Below are 18,797 nucleotides of genomic sequence, written 5' to 3' on the forward strand. Positions count from 1 at the left end.
AAACAGAAACACAGTCATAATCTATTCATTTTATATTGTATTTACATTTTCAAACATTTTATCCTGATGTCAGAAATTTTATTTATATATAATATGTTCAAAGTGATTTTCAGCTGAAGGACAAACAAGGCAGCAGAAAACATGAGGTCATAAAAATAAAAATATATTTTCATAAAAACAAAAGAAAAAATGCTAAAACATATTTATAAATAATGCAGAGACATAAAATCAAAGAAGAAGTAAAACAAAGGAATGAAAGAAAACAAAATGTGATGACACAGAGTGTTTAAATAAATTAAAATCTTTTCTGGCTTCAGTTTGATCCACGCAGCTCCTGATGATGTCATCAACGTTAACGATGACATCATCACCTTGATGTGAAACTCCAGGTTCTCGTCCATGGAGTAGATGTGGTCGAAGATGTCTCTGGAGATACGAGGGATGATTCCCATCAGCTGCGGGTCATGCAGGTTCCCCTGGAGAACCCAAATAATACAGAAACATTAAAACACACAGAACCACAACAGAACCACAACGGAACCAGACGAACAACTCCTGAAGGAAGCCATCAGAGAATCAGACCGACCTCCATGGTGTGAGTCTTTCCTGACGACGTCTGACCGTAAGCAAAGATGGTCCCGTTATATCCTCCCAACACATCTGGAACAAACACACACACACACACACACACACACACACACACACACACGCACACACACACACACGCACACACACACTGTTTGCGTACACATTTCTTCATAACCATCGTTTTCTTACAGACTTGGACACAATGAATGTGCTGGATAAACAATAAACAGAAACAAAAGAGAAAAAAAAACAAGAAAAAAAAACAAAAATGATGAATAAACTTCAAAATAAACAATAAACAAGCATGGTGGATAAACAAAAAACAGAAACCTTAAGAGGAATAATCAATACACATAAATAACATGATAGATAATCAAGATAAACAATAAACATGATGAATAAACACAAACATCAAATGTGGTGGATAAACAATAAACAACATGTTGGATAAACAACTTAGACAATAAAACACAATGAATCAACAATAAAAATAAGAATATTCATCACCTGAAGGACTGAGAACCTTCAACAACAACATAAACAACAAACAAACAATAAACATGGTGAACAAACAGAAGAAATAAATATAAACATGATGGATAAACAATAAACAATAAACATGGTGAACAAACACTAGAAATAAACATGATGGATAACAGCTGATAACATCATGTACTTTAACATGTATGAATTTAAACACAGTTCAGATACACGATATAAAAAGCTGATGGTCAGGTGAACCGACCTTTAACGATCTGCCTGGCGCAGGTGTCGTACACCTGAACCTGCTCTGAGTTTGGAGGAAGGACTCGGTCGAACACATACGGCTTCCCCTGAAACACAGGAAACACACCGTCAAAATAAGAGACACGAGGAGGAAACGTCTGATCAGACAGACGGATGTTCAGGAGAGACTGACTGACACTTTAACCTTCTGTGATTTAAACACATAAACAGTTGAGACAGAATCCATTCACAGGTAAATCAACCTGATTATAGTTTCATTTCTGACATTTTTCTGTTGTGTGGAGAAACAGTCAAATAGTGTTTATTCATTTATTTATTTATAAGCAGGAACTAAATGTTTGTTTCTATGTTTTCACTTTCCTTCTCGCAGGCGAGTCTGCTGAGGACGCTTCTTCTCTCCTCACTGATCTGCTGACATTTAACTGATCTGAGGACAGTTTGATGGTTTTATCAGTGTCCACACACACAGACACATTGAGATTCACTCACTAAATATTCAAATGTCAGTGGAATAATAACTGGTTTAGTTTTATTATTTTCATTATGGCTCAGTTTATTTCCTCAGAGTCCAACAAAGATGAGACAATCTGCAGGAACCAACCAGACTCAGTTTATTCTTCAATATGTTGAAGACAAAGAAGCAAAGATGCACATCTGCAGAGCTGAGACCAGATCAATAAATCAATAAAGTCACACTGAATACAGCTGATTATTCATTATTGATTCTACTGTCTTCATTACTGATGGGTGCAGCTCCACAGCAGGTCATCAGATGTTATCAGGAACACACTCTGATCTGCAATTAATCTAAAAAAGTAATTTTACTTTTCAGGACTTTAAGTTAAAATGAAGAGGCGGAGCCAGTTTGTCTGTTATTGACTAGTCATGAATACAACTGTTGGATTAATCAATAGTTATAATAATGGTGCGTTTCAGCCCTCATGAAGTAAAACGTGCATCTCTCTGAGTCTGATGTCGTTAAATGTTTGTCTGTTGGACCAACAGTCAGATCTGACTCACAGAATATTGTTTCTAATGATGGTGATGATTGACTGATATGTGATATGTGAAGTATTGATCGACACTAATTGTCGGATCTGTATCATGAAACAGGGGCTGACGTTTCAGTGATCCAGAAACATCAACACTTGTTGTTTTTATTAAACGTTCCTCTGATTCTGGTCAGTGACTCAATCAGATGCCTGTCGTCATGGTAACTGCATCCCACCGGGAGAAGACTGAACGAATCAGAGGAGAGAAAGATGATTGCTGCTCAGTAATGCACACACACACACACACACACACACACACACACACACACACACACACACACAGTTCAAACTACAACAAAGATCCTGTTTTAGAGCTACGATCTGAAATCTACCAGGACATCGAAATCTGTCATGTTTTATCAACAGCTGGTGAGGCAGTTTAGAGAAGAAGAAGAAGAAGAAGAAGAAGAAGAAGAAGAAGAAGAAGAAGAAGAAGAAGAAGAAGAAGAGGAAGAAGAAGAAGAAGAAGAAGAAGAAGAAGAAGAGGTGTGAGGTCACAGCTGGGTCGGTAAACATATTTCTGCTCTGCCGTCAGTCACATGATCTCTGACGGCCTTCAGCCTTCACTGCCATGGCGACAGCATATTTCCCATGAGACTTTGCAGCAGCTCCATGAATAAAACCTGGTCTGTGATCTGCAGCTTCAGTCGGGAGACAAACCTGAACTCTCCTGGATTCTCTGAGACGATGAAACTGACTCAGCCGACTCATTCGTATGATTTCTATCAGATGTGAGCAGATAAATAATGGACACACGCCTTATGTTTTATTAATGTTTCCTCTGGTCGTCCTTAATTTGACCCTCAAAGTGCTTTTTTCCTTTCAATCGAGTGAAAATTCAAGGATGGCTTCAGTGTAATTTAAAATATATATATATTGCATATAATCCTCAGAATTCACTACATGTGAATCTTTGACGTGAAGATGTTTCTAAAGACAGAAAACAAATCACACAGCTCTGGATTCAGAGCAAACTAAAGAGTTTCAGTTCTTGTTCCACGGTTTCAGTTTGATCTTTACATCGTGAAGCTTTTCTGAACTCTTTCAGACGATGTAACAGAAACACATCACTCAGAAATATTCCATCATTCAAATCAACCCTGAAACCTGAAGAAACAAATCAGAGTCTGTTTCTGTCTCATTAAAGAGACGAAGCGAAGACAAACAGACTGAACTCTCCTCGTTACACCTCGTTACTGAGCCGCTCCATTAAATCTGACCTGGAGACAGACGAGGAGGAAACTGGGACAGAGTCATGTGACCTCTGAAGTCATGCAGTGAGTCCAGCACGAGGAGGCAGATGCTGAGACTCGGATGTCAAAATGAAAGTGAGGAAACTGCCGAAACACGACGAGGAGCCACAGAGACTTCAGCCGGCGGTCGACAAGCTCGTACGTTCAGCGTCCACGTGAGAGGAAACTCCTCTCCAGACCTCCAGACCTCCAGACCTCCTGACCTCCAGACCACCAGACCTCCAGACCACCAGACCTCCAGACCACCAGACCTCCAGACCACCAGACCTCCTGACCTCCAGACCTCCAGACCAGACCTCCAGACCTCCTGACCTCCAGACCTCCAGACCACCAGACCTCCAGACCTCCAGACCTCCAGACCTCCTGACCACCAGACCTCCAGACCTCCAGACCTCCAGACCTCCAGACCACCAGACCTCCAGGTGGCAGATACCTGAACCACCATTCAGAGAGAAACCAGGCGCCTGAGGACGCTGGACAACAAGCTCCTCTAATCAATGACTCTCCTGATAAAGTCAGACATGCTGAAGTCCTGAACGATCGAGATGATGGAAACTAGACTTTCAGTTTCTTCTCCTGATCACAGATTCATTTGTTACTCTGTGATAGTGACAGAAGTAACTTGTGACTCAACTTATCATGTATAATAACATGTTCACTCCTGGACGAGCTCCATGTTTGTCCACCTTCCCGTTACGTTTCCCCCGGCGACACATTCAAGCATCAACACTATGAACTGTGGGTAATTCTGTGAGTCTGACAGTCTCAGCTCAGAGACTGAAGCCTCGTTCATGTGAATTCTCTCTCAGGTTGGAACAACGACTCAGACGATCTGAGAACATTTTGGTTTGATGCCGACACGTGATGAACGACAGCAAACATCCAGGTGACCTTCAGAAGCTTTTACCAAAGTAAAGAGTTGAGTCGTCAGCTAATCGATTCATTTCCTCCTCCAGCTGTCGTGTTGTTTTAATGCTCTGAATGTAAAATGCAAACACAACTTATTTTTGTCACTTTGTCATCGTGCAGCTGGAACGCTTTGAGGTCGGAAGGTTGAACAAGGAACTTCTGACGTCCTGCGCCGACTGAACGCAGCCAAACATTCGTGTGCCTTCAGAATCAAAATGTCTTTTGACTCAGACAATTCACATGAACGTCCTCCGAAGACGTGCTGATCGACAGAAGCCTCTGATTGATTTAAAACACACTAACTTCTCTCTGTTGCTCATGAACACACCACAGACAGAGGACTGATTACACCGCTCTGAAACTGGGTCTGAAGAGACCATGAACGCAGCATGAGCGCTGGCAGACTGGATCCATGTCAGGCTGAAACCTGATGGACACCTGCAGCACCAACCGGCTGTAAAGGGCTCATCAATAATCTAATCTAATCTAATCTAATAATCTCTGTAAACTGCAGAGAAATTATTTTAAAGTTACTCATTTAATGGAATCATTATCATATCAGTGTTATACAGGTGAAATCAGCAGTATTGATCAGCCGGATGACTGAAGCAGCTTCCGGTGTGTTGACTCAGGTTTCTTTTGTTGCAGACACACACACACACGAACACACACACGCACGCACGCACGCACGCACGCACGCACACACACACACACACACACACACACACACACACACACACACACACACACACACACACACACACACACACACACACGGAGGGTGTGCCGGTACCACCGGGTCTCTCGGCCGGACTCACCGCCACCACCACCGTGTCCTCTCCGTTGAATTTGGGGATGAATTTGTCTCCGCGGCTTCGCTCCGCGTCGTTCAGCGGCCTGAAGCGACACATCACCTTCACCCCGCACACCCCGCACTCCACCGCGTCCGTCATCACGCACACCGTCCGCCGGTAAACACCGAGACCGAAAACAAAGCCCCGGAGAGCGGAGACAGAACCGGGTCAGACAGCCGGAAACGCTGGTCCTCCTCCGCCCGCCTGCACAGGCTCAGATGTCCGGTGAAGGTGGAGGTCTGAGCCGCTCACCGTCTCTCCTCAGCGGGCTGACTGATGGAGGACACTCCCCCTCACAGGTCCGCCCCACCCGCCGAGCCGCACGGAACTCTGGGACCTGGAGTCCGTCCTGTTGCTATGGAGACGACCTGACTGATGAGTTCATCCAGGGGACAATTTATAAGATCCGTGAAGAGAAGAGGAGACATCAGAGACATTTAATCTGACCTGAGCGTCTCTGAGACTGAAAGCATATGAAATTATCTTTATTATTTAAACTACAGAAAAGTTTGTAGTCAATGACAGATTGAAACTATAAACCATTGGCATTTAGCTCCACATTTAACATATATAAAATTATCCTTATCTCTGGATTTTAACAATATAAAAATGATCATTATCTCCAGATTCAGAGCAGAAATGATTTGTTATCTTTGATATTTAAACTGTATAAAGTCTCTCATTGTGTCCACATTTAACATTCAATCTAATATCTACAGAGTTAAACTACATAAAATTGTAATCAAGATTTAAACTATAAAAAATTGCAATTTTCTCCAGATTCAAGCGACATGAAATCGTTTTTTCTAATAGATTTAAACTCTAAAGTTGATTCAGGTGACGCTTCAGTAGATTTACAAAGACCTGTCACCTCCCTCAGGTGATGTCATGAACATAGAAACATATAAGATCCATATTATCTGTATAAAATGAGTCCCAGTCTCCATATTAAAGTTATGTAAGATGTGTTGTTGTGTCTATAGTTAAGCTAACATGCTGCAGGGTTGATGGTTTCATGGCGACGGACCTGATGAACTCATGAACTCTGCTGTGTTAACGATGACTTTCACACTGATAGATGAAAAGTCTAAAGTCGGGATTATGAAAAGTTCATTATTTCCCTCTCAGATAAAACTCAGGTAAGATGTGAGCTAACAGAAAATTATTATCATTACTGTGCTTACATGTGATTTACTCTCCAGCAGTCGAGCTGGTTGTGTTGTTGGCAGAATCGGATCCTTCGATCAGCTTCAGTCTAGTTATGAAATCACTTTCATCTTCTGTTTTTTTTCTATTTCTTTAAATAATGAAGTGAGTTCCAGTTTAAAAAAGAACAAAACAAAAAACAGACTAACAGAAAGTTTACCAGCCGTCAGTCTGTGTCGATGCATTTTTATTTCTCCGCATTTTATATCTGAAACAGAGTGAACAGAGTGTGTGAACCAGCCGACACACACACACAGACACACACACACATACACACACTTCATCTCTACACAATTCACACTGAAGGACAAAACAAATCCAACAGAAGCAGTGAAGCCTGTCAGAGCTTCAGTTCACACACGTCTGATCAGCGTCCGTTTGTCTGACAAGTTTAAAAATATAAAAAAATTTGTGTTGCAGCTGCAGATCCACGTCTCTTTTTACAGGATGCATATTTTTATTTTCATGTGACTTTAAATGATCAGAAGGCCATGAAGAGATTCTTTAACAGACATAACAAAAAAATATCAACTAAATCCTGATGAACAAACAGACGTCACAGAAACATCTTCAAATCTGTCAAATGAAATCAGTTTTCCATCTTTGGGAAAGAAAACGAGACTCAAGTTCTGAATTTAAAAAAAAATACAAAATGTAAACGCGAGAAATAAATATCCAATCAGAGCGAGGATACAGACTCACCAAGGGCCAATCAGAGCAAAGATACAGGCTCATCACGGCCCAATTAGCACAAGGATACATGACTTAATATGAACCAATCAGAGTTGATTCTGCAGTCACATGATGCTTCAGAAACTAAACTGATGAAACAAACGAAAGCTATTTTACATCAAAGACATTTACAAACTGTACAGTCATAATAATATTAATAATAATTATAATAATATCCACACTCAGTAAAATGTTCTGATTCCAACTCATTTTCTTCTTCTGGAGGTCACGGCGTGTCACATTCACCGGTCAGACACTGAGGAGGAGCAGGGCATGATGGGAGGAGGAGCAGGGCATGATGGGAGGAGGAGCAGGGCATGATGGGAGGAGGAGCAGGGCATGATGGGAGGAGCAACGGGGCGTGATGGGAGGAGGAGCTGGGCGTGATGGGAGGAGGAGGGGCGGGGCGTGATGGGAGGAGGAGGGGCGGGGCGTGATGGGAGGAGGAGGGGCGGGGCGTGATGGGAGGAGGAGCAGGGCATGATGGGAGGAGGGGCAGGGCATGATGGGAGGAGGAGGTGGGCATGATGGGAGGAGGAGCAGGGCATGATGGGAGGAGGGGCGGGGCGTGATGGGAGGGGGAGCGGGGCGTGATGGGAGGAGGAGCGGGGCATGATGGGAGGAGGAGCGGGGCGTGAGGGGAGGAGGAGCGGGGCGTGATGGGAGGAGGAGCAGGGCATGATGGGAGGAGGAGCGGGGCGTGATGGGAGGAGGAGCAGGGCATGATGGGAGGAGGAGCGGGGCGTGATGGGAGGAGGAGCGGGGCGTGATGGGAGGAGGAGCGGGGCATGATGGGATATGATGTTATGTGACCTCCATGGGCAGCGTGGTCTCTGACAGGCCGTTCAGCAGTCTCTCCGGCTCGTGAGCGTCTCTGTCGGGGACAAAGACAACCATCAGTGATGACATCACTCATTACATCACTTCCTTTCAAGAGTGAAGCAGCCGATTAAAGATGAAGAGAGAGAAACGAGGTCGTGTTATCTAAGAATTTGAAAGTGAAACATGTTTTCACAGACTGACCTGCGTGTCTCAGAGGTGAAGGAGGAGGTTTACCTGGCAGTGGAGACTTTGGGCACTCGGTCGAGGCTGGCGGCGACGGTGGCGAGCTTTAAGGCAGACGTTGGGGGCGCTGAGGGTCGAGCAGTGTGAAGGTGGGCGGGGGAGACGGCTCCCACGTGGCTCCTCTGGTGGGGGAGGGACTGAGGGGAGGATGACGAGGATGAGGAGGATGAGGAGGAGGAAGGGGGGAGTGACCCCCGAGCCGAAAGTCCTGACCTGCTGAGAGACGAGGAGGAAGAGTACGGAGGCCTGGAGGGACCTGAGGAAGAGGAGGAGCTTAATGTCAACAAAGATGCAACACAAGAACATCCTGATCCACATATCAATATGTTTTAGTGTCAACATTAATATCTCTTATTGGGGCTCCTCCTCATGAGGATCAGTCAGGCAGGTGAGGCAGCTCACCTGATGGGTGGTGGACTCCGTTGACGCTGGTCTTGTAGGGTTTGTTCTCACTGTTGACGTGACCGTGAGGTTGAGGAGCGCTGACCACAGCAGAGGCTGCAAACTGAGCGCTGGCCGAGTCCAGAGTCTTCGAACTGGACTCTCCGGACCGGGTAGACTGTGGATCGGACCAGAACAGGAGAGACCAGAGGTTATAATGCAGAAAAAGATCCTGGGAGCAATTCTTAATTATTTAATTCACAGCTTTAGTGCACTGATGTCATTTTGAACAACAAAGATCACTGTTCCAATGTTAAAATGTGAAATATCCAGTCTGTATATTAATATACATGTTACATATGTCACCTGTGTTTGGTGCAGTGCTGTGTGTCTGAATGAAACTGTGGTGTTCTGTAGTTGCAGCTGCTCCAGCTGTTGTTTCTGCATCTGGACCAGCTGCTGCTGGTGACTGTGGTACTGCTCCTCTGTGATGCCCCCTGCTGGCACACAGAGACGACACACATCAACACACATATACACACAGTACACAACAGTATAAATGTATCAGAGCTGCAGCCTGATGGATGAGAGACTTCCGTCTGATAACTCACCTGATCCACAGTGTCTGTCAGGTATCAGACTACAGGTGAGTCTGTTGTCCTCCACAGAGAACCCTGTAGTCCTTCTGCCCCCCTCCCTCTGGTCCTGAGCTGGTCTGGGTCTGTAGCAGAACCTCCTCAGCGCCTGGATGTTGTTCAGGATGTTAGCGAGGGAGGGTTTCTGCTCCAGTGTAACAGGGTCACTGAGGAGGCAGGTACTGGTTCTGGTCCTACAGACCGGTTGTGTTACAGAGTCCATCTGCTTCAGTACTGGATCCAGACCTGAGGAGGCTCGGTCCAGGATGATCCTGATCAGACACAGAGAACAGGCTCCAGCTTTAAGTACACTACATTTAAACATCATGTAAACATTAGGTCAATATTAGTTCTATCTGAAACTTTTACTGAATTTGAAAACTAAAGATGAGCCAGTTTACCTGCCGCCTCGTCCTATCCTGCGGCGACTCAGTCCCGTCCAATAAGGAGGCAGCGTCAGTTCAGTCAGAGAGTGACGGCGACACTGAGGGAGGAGCTCTGAATGACCAACTCCGTCCGTCTGCTCCGTACAAGGCTGAAGAAACAAACAAACGCAGAACAGAAACTGGTTATCTATTAGTTAGTTAGTGAAGCAGCACCTGGTTGGGGATGTTGAGCAGGGCAGCTCAGCAGACATCCGGCTGCAGGCTTCACCTAACGAGCCCAGAGACACTCGTGCAGTGAAAAGTGTGTGTGAAGAGGTCGGAGTGTTACTGCAGCTCAAACAGCACCGACACAGACATCACCAGAGTGTCTAACAGTTTGAGTCAAGCACCGATAATAAAACACAACAAAGTAAACCAATCAGAGGTGGAGAAGGGCGGGTCTTGTGAGAAAGCTTCCTGAGCAGTACGACAGCGCCCTCTGCTGTTCCAACAGAACCAAAACCACAACAAGGACAGATGGAATGCATTGACACTGATTTATTGGATCCATGAGCAAACAAAATAACAACGTGGTGGGTTTGTTAGTATCACTTCATTCTTTTATCGTGATATTGTGAAGTTCTGTGTATCGTTACATCTCTTTACGGCAGATTCATCTTCAGGATGGTTCAGATGAAATAAAGGAGGAGAAACTCACAGAGAGGTATTGACATCCAGCTTTCCTCCTGAAGACAAACACTCCATCAGGATTATTCTCTTCATCAGGTGAAGACGGAGGAGACTGAAGAGACAAACACACAAAGGTTCAGAATCAGAGATATTCTCCAGTACGACCACATGATGCTCAGACAGATGTGATGCTGACCAGCGGTGGCGGTGGACTGTCGTCCTCTCCGGAGCTGTGGAAGTCGTACTGTTTGATGTCGGCCTTGTTGACGGTGAAGGGACCGGGCGGTCGGCCGGGACGTCTCTGTGGAGGATACAATCTGTCCCGTCTGATGGTCTTCTTCTTTGGTCTCATCAGATCAAAGGAAAGCTCGTCTCTGATGGACACCGGCTTCTTCTGCATCTGAAACACACACAGACGCTGATAATGAAATCCTGAAACTTGTACAGAGTGTGTGGCTCTTCTGTTCAACCTGGAGTCAGTGCTTGCAGCTACATTCAGATTCTTAATTCAACAATCATCTATAGAGCAGAACTGTAAAGATAAGCTGAATCTCTGTGACGGCTGCAGCTAAAGATCATTTTCACTGTAGATTATTTCTAGACTAATCAATTTGCTCTATGATCTATAAAATGTCAGGAAATTGTGAAAAATATCTTGTTGTCCACAAGCCAACGATACAGATTACTGTCACAGAGGAAACAAACCAGAAATGTGTCATCAGGTGTGTGGACAGAAACACAGACAGGTGAACAGGTGAGTCAGTACCTTGATCTTAACGTCAGCTTTGTGTCTGTTGTTCAGAGTCACTGGAGCGCTGTACACCGGCTTCTCCACCAGAGGGAGTGAAACATCTCTGAGAGTGTCTCCACTGAAGTCTCCCATCTGATACCTGAACACACACACACACACACACACACACACACACACACACACACACACAAATAAACAACTGTTAACAACACAGACCACCTTCACCTCTGAACTGAGCTTTAAAGCCTCAGAGCTCATATTCCTCCCAGTACAGTCAAGATAATTCAGATTTCATCTCAGAGGTTCTCAGACAGGAACCTCCTGGATGTTCTCCTGAGAAACTAAAGGATCTTTTTCTTTCAGGGAATCTCAGAATTGTATTTACTGTTTTTTTATCGGTTATAATAAATACAATAACCGTGTGTGATGGAAATATTGCCTTTGCTGTAATGTTCATTAATGAATCACAAGCCATTTCTTCCATTGGGTGTATTTAAAGTGACAATATCATTCAAAACAAGCTCACTTTGCACATGGACCTTTTTTTGTTGTTTCACAGAACATATGATGATATAAAAATCAAAACCACAGGGGACATATTTGCAAGTTGCACATTTGCTGCTCGTTATAAAATTTAATCACCATGTCCTTAAAAAATGGCCACAAACTAGACTAGGGCCAAGTCCACAAAGTAATACTGCAAACAAGGTTTTTTTAAATAAACACCTGAAAACACAGATCGAGGCCATCGACACACACTGAAGATGAGCTTGAGTCTTTCTACATATAAATAATATAACATCCATTCTGTCATTGTACAAACTCTAATACTCCAAAATCTGTCAGTAATGCTACAAACACTGATAAACGTGTCTGTAACCCTAACCATATCATCTTGTCAGGAGTTTTCAATAATCTGAAACTCAGCCTGCTGCGTTCACATCAGTTTAAAATACAGCCACCATGAGAGGAGACGTCAGTGAGCTCAGTATTCGTAATGTGTTCAGGTGTGTCTGTGGTGATTATCAGCCTCCTCACCTCCTCTCCACCACCTCCAGCGTGAGGTGCAGCAGCTCTCTCTTGGACTTTTCTCTCCTCTTGATCATTTCCAGGATGGTGACGGTCCGACTGAACTCTCGTCTCAGTCTCAGCATCTTCTCGTATGATGCCTCGTCATTCTTACGGTTCTGATGTCAGACAAACATCACAGTAATTAATCAACTGACCCAGAAGTGTTGCCCTTTCAAACTGAATGAACACACACACACACACACACACACACACACACACACACACACACACACACACACAAAAACTCCTCATAATTTAAATACATTCACTTTTGTTGTGACATCAGTAATTTTAAATTCTTTGTGCTGTCTGCTATGACATCAACATCATTTTCTGTCCAGCTGATTGTTTTTCTGATTTGTTTTGACATTTTATAGACAGAACCATGTATTCATGAATCCAGAAGATAATCAGCTGTGAGAGGAGAACTGACTGACTGACCTTCCTGGTCTGCATCTTCTCGGTCCTCCGTCTGAAGGCCACGTAGGCGTCACTGTTGGTGGATCCGTCTCTTTTCTCCTGTTTGATGTGAGGAATCAGCGACGGGCCTGGATAGTTCTTCCTCTTCCTCACCCAGTAATCATACACCGACTTCAGCAAGTAGTCGTCCTCGTTCAGCAGCAGCTTCGCCTCAGTCAGAGACACCAGCTGAGGACAGGAACAGAAGCACACAAACCAGATGAGAGCGAGAAAAGAGCTGGTTCTCAACCTGATTACCTGCTGAGTTCAGACAGTGTGTGTCTATGTGTATGCTACCTGGTGCGTGTGTTACCTGGTGTGTGCTGGCCTTCTCCAGTCGGTCCACCATGGTCTCAAACTGCAGAGGTTTGATCTCCATCTTTCTGTTCAGTCTGTTGAGCAGAGTCTCGTCCTCGGAGTCCATGTCGTAGTCGGGCTGCTCCAGGTCCAGACCCAGAGCTGCAGGACCACATACAGCACAAACACACTGATCACACACTGTGACATTTCAAATGTTGTCTTACACACACTTGCCACGGGACACTGAAGAAGGGAAGCAATATGACAAATGTGTCCTGCAACAGACATTTTATCCTCTTCACAATGATGAGTCTAATATTCAGTCACAACTAGAGACTGGACTCATATGATCCAGGTCCAGGTCCGGGTGGAGACCAGTGTGAAGGAGGACTCACGCTGAATGTGGATGAGCTGTTTGGGAACTTTGACCTCTCCTTTGTACAGACGGTCGTAGTAGGTGGTGTTGCTCTCTGCCTCAGGGACGGGGATCACCATGTTCTCCTTCTTCTCCCTGAACACCTGCTGGGCGGAGATTGCTCTCTGCAGGTGGTGCTCCTGAAACACACACACACGCAGGTAAATGTCATCTCTGCTCCTTTTACGTATGAAAATAGATCTGTCTATTTCTAACAACATAACCGCCGATGTAACAATCAATGTCACTGCCCACATTCTTCCATGCATCCTTCGTGACATCATACAGATGTTTAAAACGTGTATAACCTCTCCTCAAATTTATTTCATTCTTAAAACTTCTTCCACTTGTCCTGTGGTCATTTCTAGCTGTAACCATCGGCTACACTCCGTTGGTGCGTATCCAGAAGCTTTCAGAAAACTTGCAGAAGTACAGACAGAGTATGTCCAGGATATTACAAAAGAGCTGAAACTGCTGTGAGGACTTTACTGTAGAAACAAGTCTTGATTTTATTTTTGTGTGATGTTTAACATCTGTGAACATTCATTAAGTGCTAGTTTAAGAGGAAACTGCTGGAGATAACTTGTCCAGAAACTAGAAAGTGTCAAGTGAATCCACAACATCACCACAGACGCTATATAAGCCAGAAAAGACTGAAATTGAAAAAGAAGCGGAACGCTGAAGAGGAAGAAGAAGAAGAAAGGTAAAGACATGATCACAGAGCCAGCAAATCTATTTTTCCACCAATACATGTGAGCTCATAAAAATGAGCAATGGGGATCTGTTTCCCCAAAGTATTTTCATCTCTCTGTCTAGGCCACTATTCATTATTAAAGACTGGAGAGGGAGAAGAGTGTGGGAGGGAAAAGTTATGGAAGTAAAAATAAAGGCTACAGTGATTCTGTACAGTTGTTTTCTCCATCACGGTGTACCTGTTAGTCAGTGGTGGGATGTCACTAAGTACATTTACTCATGTAGTGTACTTATGTGTGAATTTGAGGGACTGATTATTTTAATTTTATCATACTTTATATTTCCTCTACATCAAATATTGTACATTTCATTCCAATATTTCTATTTGATCATTTAAGTTACTTTTCAGGTTACAGTGCTTTATACCCTCTTAGATAAAAATCCATCATCCATGAACTCTGACTGAGGAGAAGCGTGCTCTCACCGGACAGGCATACTACAAATAAATCATAATCTTACAGAATATGATGCACTTGTTTAAATTAAACTGAAGTGAACAGTAGTTAAAGTAGTTCACATAGCTTAACTTTAAAACATCTACTGTTAAAACATTATCAGTCGACCTTCGCATTATAACAATTATCATGGTGAAAATACACGAAAACAGTCTTTTTTCCAATTGCAAACATAACAGTATTGGATATTTTGATGATGTACTGAATGCCGAACAGGAATCATCTATTTTCATGTAAAAGATCTGTCACTTCATCTGATTAACCACTTATGTTTAAAAATGGGAAAATTTAGTTATCATACTTTCATGGCGGCCCCAAATATCATTATAAACATTTAAAAAGTTGGTTATTTTAAACCCGACGAGCTGCATCTCAGACAGGATGGAGACAGAAACATGAGGAACCACAACAAGCGGCTTTAACGTGTTTTAGATCAGCTTCAGTAAGAACAGACGTGTTAGCATCAGCGTGCAGCCTGAAGTCACCGTTATTCTGTTAATCCGGAACATGTCTGACTTTCTTTGATTAAATATCGATAAAGTGATGTTATCAGTCAGTGACGTTACACAGGACCAGTCTGATAACTTCACAGTCTGCGCAGAATCGTTTCCGCTCAGCTGCTAACTGTAGCAAACTGACATGCTGAAGCTAATGTAGCACTGACTAGCTAGCAGCTAGCCCGGCTAGGATACGGGACGTTCTGCGTCGTCGGTTGCCTTGAGAACTACGTAAAAACGTAAACGTCATAGTCACCAGAAGCGCCCAAAGCTCCTTGGCGCTACGCTAACAGCGCACACTCTACGTACATCGGGTAACGAAGCGTCTTCGTACCGAGCTTACGGACAAAACTGTGCGTAAGTCCGTCATGAATCCCACGGTAGCACGAAGCTAGCGCTATTATCCCCCACAGACACACTTTATAATAAAACACGTCCGTACCAGCTCTTCTTCTTTCTCCATCCCGGTCGGCATCTGCGGGACGGCCCGGTTAATGGACACGCAGTCGGTCAGGTCCGGCAGGTCCTTGTTGCGGTAAACCGGGAGCGGTTTGGCGGCGTCTAGCGCTCGCGCCCGGAACGAGAGTTTACTCATTGTTTGCGCCAAATCAGCGACAATTCGCCCAAAACCCGCACCGATACCGACGGAAATCCGCTCCGGACGCGACTTTGTCCGCCGCAGTAGCGCTCATCGGTGTCCGCTGCTCCGGTAACCGGCGGCAGGACTCATCTGTGTGCGGGTTTAACGGGACGTCGGGGCCGTTTTGCCGGGCTGTTCTGCTCCCTGCGCCGTGGAAAACATGGCGGACATGTCCACACCAGTGGCGGAGCAATCCCATCAGCCACCGCGGCGCAGCTCCAAAAAACACACGCGAGACGTGAGGGTGCGCGCGCAGCTCCTGAAGGCGACGTTGGTTCAAGAACCTGACAAAGTTCTGAGAACCCCGTAGAACTCTGACGTCACTCCGTCAGAACCCTGATGGAAGTTCTGAAACTCTCAGAATGTAACCAATCAGAGCCGAGACGAGACACAACGTCATTCAGAACTGAGTTTGACGGTTTCATGACATTATAATTTACAAATTTAATATCAAATATTACAATTAAATAAAAAAAGATCAAGCTGAGGTTTATTTATACATGTGTGGGACTAGATTTATTTAATTATTTATTGTTCATTATAGTTCTGTTGAGGCTGTTACTTTGTGTGTGACACCAGTAACTCTTCCAACATTAGTTTGCAGACGCTGACAGATTCACTCTTTTATACAGTTTGTTTACTATAATGATCAGTGACAAAGTACGGTTGAGTGTTTTACAGTAACATTATAATCAGTTACAATAAACTGATCATTGATACACAGTTGTACCATGACAGCACACAGCAAAGCTTCTGGTTAAACTACATATTTACAGATATATAGTTCATTAGTTAATATACAAAGGCTGCAGTTCTGTGATAATAAATAAGTTATATCAGGTCAACATGTAAATCATTCAGATATTTAAAGGTTAAACTACAAAAGAAGAAATGAACTGCGTGTGGTTTAAATCTCTGTATGAAAGACAGAAATGTTCTGAAAGTCAAATAACATTTGTAACTTTTGTTTTCTTCAGCATGTCAGTTTATTTCCACTGACTAAATGTTATCATGTTTAACTTTGTACAATACTGAACAAAAACAACTGAAATTTTTTTGAAGATCTGAAAACAATGAAATGTTCTCAGATTTAAAAAATGAATCTCTTCCATGTAAAATAAACTAAAGATCACAAAATAATTTTTGCTTTGATAAATTAAATAATTAATCAAAATTAATAATTACAAATATTAAGGTAGACAAGACTGATGAGGCGTTTTAGGAGCAGTGATTTCTGTTGGAAAAAGGAGCTCCTGATGGTGCAGACTTTTTTCTCAAATGTGTTTATTGAGCTTTTTGTATATTAATATAACCACAAGGATAAGACAACAACGCTTAGTACAACACTGGTCTATAGATAGTCAATACACATTTACATCTCACGCGCACCTGACCAGTACAGTGACTAAGATACAGCCCATCTTACCGCCTTTCCCTGTAAGAAAAAAAGACTAGGCAGATAAAATACTCAAGGGAAAAGCATTCCATAATTATCGTATGCCAGTTTGATTTAGTGGGGGGTTTGTCACTTATCCAAGACAGAAAGATGTTCTTCCTTGCTGCATATGTGAGGATATTATACAGTCTGGTAGAGTTAGCATCCACAATAGTATCTTGACTGGGATAACCCAGGATTAAAGAAAGAGGGTCTATGTGCAACACAGCACCAACTATATTTTCCAGATCTTGCAAAACATCCATCCAGTATGCTTGAATTTTAGGACGAGACCAGATACAATGAATATAGGTGCCCACTGAGATTTAACATTTTAAACATGCAGGGGAGAGTTCATTATATGTCTTTTGTTAGGATCTGCAAGCGGTGCACAATCTTAAATTACAGCAATCTGGCATGGTTACACACAGATAGTTTCTTTGATTGATTCAATATCTTAATCCATTTATCCACATCAATATCTGTAACAAGTTCACCTTGCCACGTCTGCATAACATCCTGTACATTTACCACATCAGTCTGGCTTAAGACATTATAAAAGCGAGTAATAGCTTCTTAGCTGGGCCGAACCCGAACCCGAACCTGCAGGTATTTTAAAAAGTCATGTCTGGGGAGATTATACTTTTCTTGCAGGTGTGCAAATGATAGCATGGATGAAATAAAATCACGCGTCCTCTTTATCCCACGAGATGTCCAAGTGTTATAACCATCACCCACCATGCCTGGTAAGAAGTTAGGATTGCCCTGAATTAGAACCAGTAGAGATGTTAGTCCAGACCTCCCTTCAAGCTTTTGTGTAATAAACCATGCTTTCAATGTATTAGAGATTATAGGGTTGTTTTCACAATGTCTCCTGGCTGACTTTAAGTCCTTGAAGGCCAAAAGGCCTGACAGGGAGCCTGAGGTCTGCGACTTTTCTAAACTCAGCAAATCACAAGTAGGATCCTCCTTCACCCATTCTGCTACAAATCTTAAATGTGATGTTAGCTGATACCATCTGATGTTGGGAAGACTTTAATATTTTTACCTTTCAGGCTCTTTTAGAGGCACAATAAGTGATATAAAACACTGAAGCAGAGGAAATAACCTGAAAGGAATAAAAGGTCTTTAAAATCTCCTATAAATCTTCTACCTGCTCTCTCACAGTCTTCCACATCAAACATGGCAGTAACATCACAACACTGAGACATCTACTGAACCTGCACATCATATATGTCACCAAACCATTTATTACATCATCATGAATCTGTTTGAGCTCATTCAGAAACAGAGTGTCTGTCACAGTTTGTCCACCAGAGAGCGCTGACACTCTGATCCATTCAAGATCAGATCAGACTTTATTGATCCTCACAGACTGAGAGGTCACAAACAGAAACAGCTCTTTGAATGAAGAAAATACAAAGATTAAAGATATAACACAGTACTGGTGACATCATAAAGATTTATATCAATATTTAAATCCCTCACACTGTATTATTGGATAGGATAAGGATAAAGAAACATGTGTGATAAACAAGTACAAT

General features: G+C 43.2%; 2 protein-coding genes across 6 annotated transcripts in view; both read right to left on the reverse strand.

Annotated features, from left to right (window-relative positions):
- LOC119025553 (kinesin heavy chain-like) overlaps window positions 1–5,933 on the reverse strand; it is a 20,620-nt gene extending 14,687 nt beyond the window's left edge. For 2 of the 4 annotated variants that reach the window (XM_037109207.1, XM_037109206.1), the window contains exons 1-4: window positions 5,368–5,933; window positions 1,334–1,421; window positions 587–660; window positions 372–476 (exon numbers count right to left, since the gene is read on the reverse strand). In XM_037109207.1, coding sequence (XP_036965102.1) covers window positions 372–476; window positions 587–660; window positions 1,334–1,421; window positions 5,368–5,502 — 402 coding nt within the window. In that variant the 5' untranslated portion in view covers window positions 5,503–5,933. Of the gene's footprint in view, window positions 1–371; window positions 477–586; window positions 661–1,095; window positions 1,112–1,333; window positions 1,422–5,367 lie in introns of all 4 variants that reach the window. The other 2 variants (XM_037109208.1, XM_037109209.1) reach the window with 2 other exon arrangements.
- Window positions 5,934–8,000: 2,067 nt separating this feature from the next.
- On the reverse strand, window positions 8,001–16,051 carry epc2 (enhancer of polycomb homolog 2 (Drosophila)). 2 transcript variants are annotated; one of them, XM_037110824.1, is made up of 14 exons: window positions 15,621–16,051; window positions 13,454–13,613; window positions 13,072–13,217; window positions 12,741–12,947; window positions 12,267–12,415; window positions 11,244–11,367; window positions 10,674–10,877; window positions 10,506–10,589; window positions 9,824–9,957; window positions 9,399–9,694; window positions 9,154–9,284; window positions 8,809–8,965; window positions 8,398–8,662; window positions 8,001–8,215 (listed from the first exon to the last, which is right to left on the reverse strand). In XM_037110824.1, exons 1-14 carry the CDS (start codon window positions 15,771–15,773, stop codon window positions 8,146–8,148), a joined length of 2,280 nt encoding a protein of 759 aa, XP_036966719.1. In that variant the 5' UTR covers window positions 15,774–16,051; the 3' UTR covers window positions 8,001–8,145. The 2 variants fall into 2 exon arrangements, with proteins under 2 accessions (XP_036966719.1, XP_036966718.1); XM_037110823.1 differs by having other exon boundaries at window positions 9,154–9,287; window positions 15,621–16,050.
- Window positions 16,052–18,797: the final 2,746 nt, after the last annotated feature.

Source organism: Acanthopagrus latus, chromosome 9 (genome assembly GCF_904848185.1).
Source record: "Acanthopagrus latus isolate v.2019 chromosome 9, fAcaLat1.1, whole genome shotgun sequence".
Taxonomy (NCBI): Eukaryota; Metazoa; Chordata; class Actinopteri; order Spariformes; family Sparidae; genus Acanthopagrus; species Acanthopagrus latus.

What these genes read in the sequence shown, in the direction of transcription:
- epc2 (XM_037110823.1), bottom strand. Translation starts at nt 15,773, where the DNA reads ATGAGTAAACTCTCGTTCCGGGCGCGAGCGCTAGACGCCGCCAAACCG. An exon ending in ACAGTCCACCGCCACCGCTG is followed by an intron (nt 10,590 to 10,673) that starts GTCAGCATCACA and finishes TTGTCTCTTCAG; the next exon opens with TCTCCTCCGTCTTCACCTGA. An exon ending in TGACAGACACTGTGGATCAG is followed by an intron (nt 9,288 to 9,398) that starts GTGAGTTATCAG and finishes TCTGTGTGCCAG; the next exon opens with CAGGGGGCATCACAGAGGAG.